This window comes from Pseudoliparis swirei, chromosome 10, assembly GCF_029220125.1.
Source record: "Pseudoliparis swirei isolate HS2019 ecotype Mariana Trench chromosome 10, NWPU_hadal_v1, whole genome shotgun sequence".
Lineage (NCBI taxonomy): Eukaryota > Metazoa > Chordata > Actinopteri > Perciformes > Liparidae > Pseudoliparis > Pseudoliparis swirei.
The window spans coordinates 8691906-8703706 of record NC_079397.1 but is presented as its reverse complement, the minus strand read 5'-3'; the positions used below and the strand labels follow the sequence as shown (position 1 = coordinate 8703706).

Sequence of the window (11801 nt, the reverse complement as noted above, 5' to 3'; positions counted from 1 at the left end):
CGTAGTTTAGCATAACAACTAGCAGACAGATAGCGTAGTTTAGCATGAAAACTGTCAGTTAGCGTAGTTTAGCATGGAAACTGTCAGTTAGCGTAGTTTAGCAAAAAAACTGTCAACCAGTTAGCGTAGTTTAACATGAAAACTGTCAGCCAGTTAGCATTGTTTAGCATGAAAACTGTCAGCCAGTTAGCATTATTTAGCATGAAAACTGTCAGCCGGATAGCATTGTTTAGCATGAAAATCTGGCAACCAGTTAACGTAGTTTAGCGTGAAAACTCATTCTTCATCATTTCTGTCACATTCATTTAATGTGATGATGTAACTAACTGTTCATTCTGTACACATGACATCTATTGTTCTTCTGGTCAAGACATATATTGCTTCTGTCCATCTTGGAGAGGGATCCTCCGGTTGCTCTCCTGAATTTTCTTTGTAGTTTTTCCTGAGAGGTCAAAGGTCAGTGATGTGGTATGTGTAGATTGTAAAGCCGTCTGAGAATATTTAGTAATTTGTGATATTGGGCTATATAAAATAAACTGAATGTAATTATTTATGCTAAGACAAGATGAAAACATGAAACCAAAAGTTCAGTTGCAAATCGTACAAATAATTTTTTATTTTTTTTATTACATACAGTTCAAAGCAAGCAAGTTGTCCTTTTCTTTTCATCTTGTTCAAACGTCCAAAAACCTTTCTTTTTAACTTCCTTCCCCTACGTACTTTTTCCTGTCAATTACATTCACTTTGCTTCCTATAATCCATCTTTAAGCAAGATATCACATCAACTTCTACAGGAAGTCAATGACACCTTGCTTTGACATTCTATTTCCGTTCCAAGCTCGCATCTTTTTCCGTCTTCCATCTTTTCTCTTCAAACTTCAACCTTCAACAAACTTCTCTTATTTCCATCATTTCCGTCTTTTTAATTGTCCTTTTCCCCTCGGACAGGTACACATGTCCTGCTGCCTCTCCTGGTGCACGCAGTGTCCACAACTAAAGCTCCATGCAAGATGCTCCACTGAAAAGTGATCCGTTTCATTCTGAAAAGTCAGCTTTTTCAAAACCAGCATGGCTCAGTTCTAAATTCTGTTTCAAAACAAAACTCATCATCCCGTCTCAGATTTTGACATTAGATGATTTGCTACCACGACAACTCATATCATAGTGATGTTTCTTTTTTCCCCCAAACAAAGAGAAACTGAAGTCTCATTTGTCACTGGATTTAAATTAATGCCCATGTGAATAAGAAAAGGGAAAAAAAAGTGTCCAGGTCCTAACATCTGTCATTAAAGGAATGTATAAAAATAAGACATGTTTTCTGATTAATCCCCCCAAGAAACCAGACTCTTACAGAAAGATGTGTAGCTTTGTGTATTACATTGGGGGGGAGGGGGGATTCTCCTCCTTTCTTGCCTGCTAAACATGCTGAACATTTCAAATAACTTCACCGAAAAGCTAAAAACAGTGCTGCTTTATGATACCTAAAAAAATACTACGATACATTTTTAGAATATAAAAAATGTAAAACTTTCATTAGCCCCCCCAAAAAGGTCTAGAATAATGCTTTAAATATCAAATTAATAGTAAACAGGATTTAATGCACCGCCTCCATCTCCAGAACACAGTGTGTCTCTGTGGTGCTCTGGGAGGGGGAGGGGAGGGGGGGGGGAGGTAAATAGCTGCCGAAGAGGACAGTAACACAGAACACTGTAGTGAGACGCACGCAGACACGCATAAATAGTCTCGAGCTTCTCCACGTCACATTTATGTACAACAAATAAATCTCAATGTCCAAACAGGAGTCCATTTCCTCCTTCAGCTCACACCATCGTCTCTTTTCTCTTCCCTAAAGAACACAGAGACTTCTTATCCTTTTTGGTTTTGTGCGATGTGGGCGAGGAGAGCGGCGACGCCGAAGACGCCGAGGACGACGTCCTCGATAAAGACGAGGAAGAGGATCGGGATGAAGGGGCGGGGCTTGTGCCGCTGCACGGCGAGGTGGGCGCGGACCGAGAGGCCCGCTGCAGGCGGTTCTCGTCCACTTCCTCCATGTGGACGATGGCGGAGACGGAGGACGGCCGGCGCTTGGAGCGGGCGTCGCTCGCCGGCGGAGGAGACGGCGCGGCGGGCTCGCCGAGCGGCCGGTGGACGGAAATGGCGCTGCGGAGGCAGTTGAGCCACTGCTGCTTGTGGAAGACGTCGTTGACCTGCAGCGTGTGCGACTGCGCCTGGCTCGGGTCCGGGGAGCGCACGCGGAAGATGTTCTTGGCTGGTGGAAGAGGACAAGCAGAATAAACAAATGGCTCTCGGCGTGTATTCACACATTTAACCGCCGGGAACTCCTCGCCGTGGACCAGCAGCCTCACCTTTGTCCGCGTTGCTGAACGCGCCCCTGAAGGAGCCGCCCATCCGGACGTCTCCGTCCTGCAGGTCCTCCAGCACCAGGTCCCGCACCGGGATCGGCTGCCGGTAGACCTGGAAACACTGGCGCTCGTTCCTGGTGACGGGGCGGGTCAGGACCAGCAGCTCGGTGAACAGGAACACGTGCAGCTTCTGGAGGGAAACGCCCACAACCATTAAACCCCATGTTGGACACACTGGTCCGTGTAAAGCGGGTGTTCTACGGGATGCGAGGCTCGTGATGACGAGCGGTGCTCACCGTGCCGCTCTTGTTCCGCAGCTCGCCGTGACACAGCAGACTCCTGCACTGCTCGATGAGGGGGTCCCTCTGCCGGTCGTCCAGATACTCCAGCTTGTCGATGTAGTACTGACACTCGGACTCCCCCTTCTTCGTGTTGATGTCAGACAGCACGCCCTGCATGACGGTGATCTGAAGAACCACAAGAGGAAAGAACAACATCAAGCTCAGCCGCGCGTTTCAAGATCCACGCCCTGCGTCTCTTATTAAGGCTCCGCCCCTCCACCTACCGCTTCCTCCAGGCTGGCGGTGTCCGGGTGCTCCGGCGCCGTGTGTCTCAGGATCTCTTTGAGCAGCAGCGGGTACTTGACCAGGCGGGAACGCGGGATGTCCAGGAAGCTCCACAGGTCCAACTTCCTGCTGAAGGGCGACTCGATGCAGCGCTGCAGGAAGTCCTGCACCCGCCGGTCCTGCTTCTTCTGGTCCAGCAGCGCCTTGGCTGCCAGCTGGTTGCTGCAGTAGTCCTTGTAGGCGTTGAGCCGAGGCAGCTGCAGGGGGGGGGGGGAAAGAGACACTTAACTCATGCTGCCTTTCTTACTGGAAGCCGGACGTCAACAGGATCAAAAAGAGGCCGAGGCACAAGGCGACGGGACGCTTACCCAGTTCAAGACGATCTGCCCGATCTGGCCCACGGTCCCGTCTGGCCCCGTGGCTTTGGCGAGCTGCGCCAGGAGGTCCTCATGCAGAGGGATGTAGGTGTCCAGGTTGCCGAAGATGTGCGTGAGCTCCTCCTCCGACATGATGGAGAGCTTCAACATCGGGTCGTGGTACGCCTGGCGGACGAGAGGAGAGAGACAAAAAGGTCAAAATGACGTCAGATGTGCCATCGGCCCAGAGAGAGGCGGGGCTTAGAATAGCTTGCGAGGGTACAAGAGGAGGAGAAGAGCAACTCCTCTTTTTGTTTTATAGCTCCTGGCTCGGCTCGTGTGAAGGGCCCTGCCAGACTTTGATTTAATCTGTTTGCTTTCAAATGTACTCTGCCTCTGCCTCGGAGATTTAAGAGTACAAACCTTGCGTGCGAGCTGGAGGTCCTCGATCAGGTCCTGTTCTCCACGAGAAAGCTCAAATATGGCCTGAGAAAAAGGAGGAGAGGGAGAATAAACTTATTTTTAGTAAAAACACATGAATCAGAATGTCTTGACATTAGACTAAATGGTAAAACGGCACCGGTGCCAAGACTCAGAGATCTCTCTCTTTGCTGCTCGCTCTGTGTTTAAAAACCGTTAAGGCTTTTTGACGGTTGGCCAAGATGTCTGACACGTGCACCACAAGTGGGGGGTGTGGGGCAGGGGGGGGGGCGCTGGTTTGTTGGCTTGTCGGGTCTATGTGAGCTCACACAGATGGGGAAATGAGCCCAGGAGGGCTTCTAGACCCATTTAGACTATCTGACACGAATACGACAGGGCCATGTGAACCCTGGTGGAATAACCACCGTCTGGGTTTATAAGTCGTCTCCTCTTGGCACCCCCGCCGTGCTCTACAATGCACTTCCTGTTCCTACTGTACGATCATGACTCGGTGCTTATTCTCACCTCCTGCCGCTTGATCTCCTTCGTGGAGAACATCCCCTTCTGGTGGACGTCGTGCGTCTCCGACCACAGCGCGCTGTTCCTCCTCTTGGGTGGCGTGGGGGCCGCCGCCTTGCTGCAGGGCTTGTGGGGCGCACTGGGCGACTTGCCATCGCCCCGGAAGGAGGCCTGGAGATGGGGAAAGAGGACGAGTCAGATGACGAAGAGTCAGGCGAGGCAGAGCCGCGAAGAGGCGTGGCCTCCGGTTCCGTGGGGACGTCACGGGGGAGCTTACCTGGATGGTTTGGCCGAAGCGCCGCACGGCCCCATTCTTCACCGGAGAGATGAGGTAGGCTAGTGACGTCACCCTGCCGAGAGGACGGACGCGCTTTGTGCTGGGTTCCTGAACAACAACAACAAGAAGACGGAGAGAGATCAGTCAGGGTAATGTCATTGTGAAAGAGAAAAAGTCGGAACGGAGCAAATTCATCAGTGCTGCCGACCGCGAGCTTTTCCAGACGTCAGCGGTGACGTGCGGACGCTGCCCTGCGACGCCCTTGTGATAAAACGCATCGAGTCATAAATCCTCATTATTCACTGGAACGGGAGTCGAAGCCGGAGGCGACCCGCAGACAGACTGACGGAGTTACTGAGGAGGAGGAGGAGGAAGCGGCTCCAGCAGCTGTTGGCTCCATCATGTGAAGAGTCCCACAGCACAAAGAGCCTTTCTGGAAGGGGAAAGGGGGTCTGGAGGAATGCCAGGAATGCACGAGAAACCTGCTCTCAGCTGTTCCCCCCCCATTCCCCCCGTGCACACACACTGCTGCTATCTGGCCGGACAGATCCACTTCTTGAGAGTGGATCTGGTCCGTCACTCCAACGGCGTGAGATAAATGCTTCCAGGATTGGGTCTCGTGTGTGTGTGTGTGTGTGTGTGTGTGTGTTGCACGGTGCGGCGGCGTCGACCGGTCGCTGCGAGTCGAGACAGGCTCTGTCCCGACGGGCCTCGCGTGAGAGCAGAGCTTCACCTGGGCCAGGTGGAACTCCCTCCCCCCACCGGCCCCGAGGCTGGGAGAAAGGAGAGAGCGAGCCGCCTGGCCTCGTGCCAACAACAGGGCTGCAGGAGATCTGAGGTAATGATTTCAGCCCACAGAGCCTCCTTAAGAAGATGAGACATAATTAACTTCTCCAGAAGATGACATCATAATTAGCACTCCCCGCAAAAACTTCAATCCCGAGCACTGTCACACTAATGAGGGCTCTGCTCTCTGAAATCGAGCGGAGCCGTGCGAGTGCTTTTTTCCCTCCTGACTCAGGCCAAATGGGTTTTCTGCCTTGGCTCAGCGGATCTGGGGAAACGGAGCAGCCAGTGAGGCCGAGCGCTCTGCGGTCCACAGCTGTGGAACAGATCCACTCCGTCTGCGGTCGGCTCCGGGTCTTCTCATTGGACCAGAGAACCCAGACAGCCTCGAGAACTTGGCGAGCCCTCGAGTGGCGGCAACGAGACGGCGACTGCTTTGACATGCAGACTAGCCTTAATCGAAGGATGTGACCTTATAATAAAAACAAAAAAACTACAGTTCCAGCTGGGTGGGGGTCTCCAAAGTCAATATTGGAAACGCATGTTGGCCAGTCTGCACTTCCTGTCTTTTGGGAGCCAGCCCCAGAGAAACAAAAGGACACGAGTCACACTCTTTGTTCATCAGCTGTGGAAAAAGTGCAGACGGTCGGGGAAAGTTGCTATTTCTGGCAGTTTCACTCCGTCCTCACTTCAGGAGCCCAGACGGACCCCGAGAGTCTGTGCTGCTAACCCTAACCCAGACGTTCACATTGCACATGTGCTCCTTAAACTCCTAACCTAGGATTACAACCGTATAAACATCGGGAGCTCTCTTCCCCCCCCAGGGGATCCCAAAAGTGTTTCCTGTGCTCTCCCTTTGATGTAACCCGTGTGTGTGCGGTGAGCTCATAGCCCAGATGTGTGCCTGGGCTTTTTACAGCAGTCAGACCGAGGTCAGCGCGAGGAGGAGGAGGAAGGCTGACTGCAGTTTGCAGAATGAAATCGGCCCCCGGAGGACTTCTGCTTTTATCGGGCCGGTTTACCGTCAATGAAACCACGTCTTCCCTTAAATCTCTCTTTTTCCAAAAAAAGAGAAGCGAGCGAGCCTGAAAAAGCCTGAAAAAGGGGGAAGGAAGCAAGGAAGGGGCTGAAGCTTTAAATACAGAGAGCACACCTGGGCTTCAACACCCTTTAATTGTATCTGCTGCAGCTGGAGGAATGCTGCATTTACATCAAAGATAACCTGCTTACAGTTCAAGAGCAAAGTAACTCTAGACTGGTTGTTGACTTTACCCCCCCCCCCCACCCAACTCTCCCTATAGCTGCCTGCTGTGCTGCCTGGGATGCATATTTAAGAACAGCCGGGGGAATACACAACCCTGTGTGTGTGTGTGGGGGTTGTCCGCCACTAACAACTTCCTGGGTTCAGTCGGTACCAATGATTAACATTTCCAGGTTGGGCATCTCAAACATTCAAAGTCCAAAGTCTGGTCTTTAAAAAGGCACACGCACACAAACACGTTGCGCACGTGTGAGATAAAGACACAGGGGTGAGGCGCTGATTCACTCCAACCTGACACAAAAGACTTCATGTCTCACAAACAAACAGTCACAAACCCTCAAGGTAACCACCTACACACACACACACAGCAGCCTCACCTCTGACTCCTTGTTGGCTTGGTTCTGGTAGTCTATCACCTGCAGAGTCCGTTTGATAGGCACCAAGCTACCCAGTTCATCGTAAGCCACCATAGCTTTTCAATGGAAACACAAAATCCTTTTTTAATCCTGGCGAGTCAGCTTCAAGTAATCCACATCAGAGGGAAAAAGGTTGACCCTAAAATAAAATAAATACAGTCGTCTTCTTCTCCCCTCATGAGCTCAGAGGAGTCCCTCACACACTGGTTCTAAAGTTTGGTCTGGAGTCCACTGAGAGGGAGAGGGCTTTATACCCGGGAGGACAGACGGGGGAGGAGCTGCAGATGGAGGCGGGACCGGGTTTACAAGTGAAAGAAGGGGAGAAGCCGCCCACAGCCTGTGTTGACACTCAGGAGTGAAAACAGGAGTGAGACCGTCCCGGTTAAAGTTGATGGAACAACTCCAATGAGGGTTAGAGCTCACCCAGTATTATGGGATGGTCTCAGAACACGGTTACACTCTGCAGTGAAGCACGCAGGAAAGAAACCGAGAACTATTCCACACATTTAGTTGGAATTTGGTCCATTTGCAGACATGCAAAGGATGAAATAATAATCTGCACACAGAAAAATAATGGTTCTTTAAAAGGCTTAGTGGTTCTGTAAAGAACCATCACCGATTGAAGAACCATTCTTTCGTTAGAGGCACCATTATAGGTTCTTTAAATAACCATTTCCTTAAATAGTTCTTCAAAGAACCTATAGAGGAACCAGGGTTCTTTAAATAAACATTTCCTTAAAGAGATTTTCAAAGAACCCTGGTTTTAAAGGTTCTTTGTGGAACCACAAAATGGTGCCTTAAAGAACCATTTGTTTAAGGTTCGTTGAGACACCTTTATAGGTTATTTGAAGAACTCTTTAAGGTAATGGTTCTTGAAAGAACCCTGGTTTGAAAGGTTCTTTGTGGAACCAGAAATGGTTCTTCTATGGTATCACTCTGAAGAACCATTTTCAACTTAATTTCTCCGTGTGTGGGAACAGGCATGTGATCAGAGGCTGAATAAGGCAGTGGTTGGAAATGTGGGAACGTGAAGGCGCTCCAGGAGAAAGAAAATCTATATTTAAAATGAACATCTATGAAAAAAAGTCCTTTAAATAGAAGTTTAAAAAAAAGTGTAAGTTCATAAACTGAATTGTATATCTATTCTATATTAAATCAGACAATGATATCACAATGCTGCATATTGCATCTTTTTTTCAACCCCAAATGCTTTGCACTGGGTACTCCACTGAAATAAATATTTCACAGGAGGTACATATGTGAAAAACGGTTGAGAACCAGCGGAATAAGGCACCAGAAACGTTGGTCAACTCATTTCATCTGAGAAAGTTATAATACTTGTGTAGGCAACAGGTCACGTTGTGCAGTAACACTAACAAAAAGCATCTAATGTAGTTTCACTATGTCGGAGTAGGAGGGATCAAACCTTTGAAGCTGAACGTGTAATGCTGTTTAACAGACTAATTAACGAGCTGCAAAGTCATTACTACTCGTTAGCTCATTATCAAAGCAGTTTCTGCTCTTTAAACAGTCGTCATCGGTCTCAGCAGCTGGACTGAGGGAGGTGACCAATTACAATATCAATAGAACCCGTTTATTGAATACTGATAGGGGGGGTGGGGCAACTGACACCCCTATGTTGATTGGTCTCAGAGTGAAATAAAGACTTCAATAAAGACTAAAGGCCCAGATGAAACTTGTGGCTTTTGCACACACACACACACACACGGACGCACGCACGCACACGCACACACAAGGCGAATGCACACCTGAAGGACGACCACACCTGCCGTTAGCGCTCAACACGTCCACCTCCACCCCTATACAGCTGGAGGTGTTGGATCTGACAGAGGGGCTAACGTGTGTGTGTGTGTGTGTGCGCACACGCTTTGGGGCAAAAGGACCAGCCTGTTTATGGCTCTACTCCGTCCTCCTGGGTCAACACGCAGGTGTGAACCAAGACAGGGGCTTCATGCTGTGTGTACGTTTGTGTGTGTGTGTGTGTGTACGTGTGTGTATATGTGAGAAAACACAGATGCCTATGGAGGCGTCTGGGTGTCGACACCTTGCTCTTTGTCGGGAGGGGCTCATCACGTCGCAGAGCAACAGGTCAGTCTGGTCACTTCCCCCGGCGTGCACCCCCAGAACAAAAAAGAGTGGGCTAATGAGTCGGTATCAATAAATAAAACTACAGCAGAACTCCAGTGAGAGAGAACACAGCAGACTGAGGAGTGAGAGCGGATCTAACGAAAACTAAAGAAAAGTGAATGTGTGTAGTCTGTGCGTGCCACCAGCAGACAGACGGCGTGTGAAGCCGTTACTCACAGGGAGACCCCGGGGCCGAATCAGCTGTGTGTCTGGTCTCGCCGCTATAAAACTCAATGCGACGTGGCTCGGCCTGCACGCCCCCCCCCACCCCGTCACACCGAGCTGCAGTGCAGCCGTGATTTGCGCTCCGTACACACACACGGGAGTCTGAGTCATGCCGTTTCCCCGCCGTCTAACATATGCCGTGCCAGGGACGGCCCGGGCCCGAGGCCTGAGGGACTGGGCTCGGCTAAACCTCCACATCAGCAGCACAGGACCCAAATTACAGACTTTTTTTGGGGGGGGGGGGGACACATTAAGCAGGCAGCAGCTCTGTGCAGAGAAACACAGGCGAGTGTCGACTGACTTAAAGCAACCGGAGGACGGAGGTGCTGCTGCCCTCTGCTGCTGCAGGTCAGCAACAGAAACAACTGACCTCAGATCTGTTTGATGGGCGTCCTTCGTCAGTCTGAACATGTACATATTACATAAGTGTTGGTGGTGACTTTTATCCAGACATAACAGGAAAGCTGGATAAAGAGAAAATAAATGCTGTGGCACGGTGTTGTTGTTGTTTACGGCCCTCTCAGGCGGCATCATGTTGAAGCCTTGAAGCCAGAGGCTATATATTTAGGTTATAACCTTTTTTTGTCACGTTTTCTTTAAAAAAAAATCATCATTTCAACCCGACGGCAATCAATAAATCAAATGAATGTGACAAAGAAAGAAAGAAAATGGCCGTTCTCTGTGGCGGGACTGAAATAAGCCCGTCCAATCAGATCGTTCGGCTCCAATGTGACGATTGGCCTGTAGAGCAACAGCTGTGAGTATCAACAACGGCCATGTTGGTTGTTTTCTTTATTGTTGCTTTACAGGACTCTTCCCGTCTGATCACGGCCCCTGTAGACGTATTCTCAGCCTGTTTTATAATATCTGACTAAGGTTGAAACACAATTTGTAGTTCAGGGCATTATTTACTCACAGCTGTTGTTCTTGGTTTGTTGGAGTAGCAGCTATAGTGCTGCTAACATGCTTCGCTTCTTACATATTATAGTTACATGCCATTTAAAAAATAGAAACAGGTACATAACAATTGTGTAATGTCAAATTGTGATGATTATCGTTAATCTCCCTATTTGCTCACATGCTGCATGAATTCTAATTTAAAATACGAAGAAGGGAGTCGGCTTGTTTGGTTACAATACGGTCGCGCATTCTTTTACCTGCACTGAAAAGAGAAATATTTGGTTTCCTCGAAGTTGAATTGGAAAAGAACAACGTTATGAAGAAGGAATAAAAACAATATGAACCTCTGGGTGGAGGAGTACGTTTGGTTCTCCATCAGACCCCCAGTCTGGGCGCGACACAGATCTTAACTCCCATTAATCCAAGAAGTTTTGTTCTGAGAGCAGAGGACTATAAATACCTTTGCTCCTCCGTGTCTACAATTAAATGAAGATGAGGAGATGGATGATGTAGACGATGATCTAATCGCACAACCGCCTGTACAAACAATAAGAACCAGCCCGACGTGCTACGTTACTCAACACACACCGGGTCTTTATCTGTCGTCAGCGTTCACACACCCCAGAGCTGATGGCCATTAAACACCGGCTGGTAACCACGACTCGCTGTGAAACGCCAACGCAGGTAGGCGTAAAGTCACCTGCACCTAAGAACAACCGTACGGGGGCTGGTCTGCAGGCGGGGCGCAGGTGTATAGTCAGAGACCGTATGCATGGCAACAACCTTCAGCCAAAACATGCAGCTAGAGATCATCTATCCAGAGCCAAAAGTGGATGAAAAGTTCTGGCATCTACAAACATCTTCATCTAAAAACAAAAAACAAATCCAGACTATGAACAATGAAAACGATGCTTCTCGCAGCTCTAAAGCAGAGGATCTTACTCAACAACAATACGGAGACGTTCCTGAGACCATCCCTCGTGCCAGAGAGCAGCAGCCGAACGGTTAACCGGGTGTCTCGGCGTGGAGGGGTTTCACTGGGAGAGAGAACCAGAGCGGAGCGATATGAATCAAGGAGCGGCCGCCGGGAGTCTCCACAACACGGTCAGAGCTTTGTTTAGTTAAGTCAGAGCAACCGATCCGACTGGTTCCAGGAGTCTACTAATCCCTGTGGTGTGTGGGGCGCAGGACGGGAACGGCCCGGAGACCACAGGGTGGGTCGGGCCTCCGGTGCTAGTATTTAAACCCAAATGTTCCCGAGGAGAGAGACACCAGGACACTTTGATAAGCTGCGTGGCTTGTCGAAGGGGAAATGAGCCCGGAGCTGAGCCGTGTTGACGGTCATCGTTTTCACACCCGCTCACCCAACGAGGCGCTTTTTCCAACAGGCGTTCCCGCCTCACAGTGACGGGCTCGCCACCAAGCCAACCGAGAAGCCTTTTCCGTGAGAGAGACTCTGAATAAACACACGCGGCCAGATAAGGGCCGAGATCAGCTGCTGCCATCGCTCCAACACAATAAATGAGTGTAGCAGTGGCATTTAGGACACACACACACCAGGAGG

The 11801-nt window shown here is 49.7% G+C and overlaps 1 protein-coding gene across 8 annotated transcripts in view; it reads right to left on the bottom strand.

Annotated features, from left to right (window-relative positions):
* Positions 1 to 586: 586 nt before the first annotated feature.
* Positions 587 to 11801, bottom strand: part of net1 (neuroepithelial cell transforming 1) — a 79468-nt gene continuing 68253 nt past the window's right edge. For 6 of the 8 annotated variants that reach the window (XM_056424368.1, XM_056424369.1, XM_056424371.1 and 3 more), the window contains 8 exons: positions 4502 to 4609; positions 4231 to 4395; positions 3709 to 3771; positions 3298 to 3471; positions 2929 to 3186; positions 2660 to 2830; positions 2367 to 2553; positions 587 to 2269 (listed from right to left, as the gene is read on the bottom strand). In XM_056424368.1, coding sequence (XP_056280343.1) covers positions 1821 to 2269; positions 2367 to 2553; positions 2660 to 2830; positions 2929 to 3186; positions 3298 to 3471; positions 3709 to 3771; positions 4231 to 4395; positions 4502 to 4609 — 1575 coding nt within the window. In that variant the 3' untranslated portion in view covers positions 587 to 1820. Of the gene's footprint in view, positions 2270 to 2366; positions 2554 to 2659; positions 2831 to 2928; positions 3187 to 3297; positions 3472 to 3708; positions 3772 to 4230; positions 4396 to 4501; positions 4610 to 6925; positions 7172 to 11801 lie in introns of those variants that run through there. The other 2 variants (XM_056424372.1, XM_056424366.1) reach the window with 2 other exon arrangements.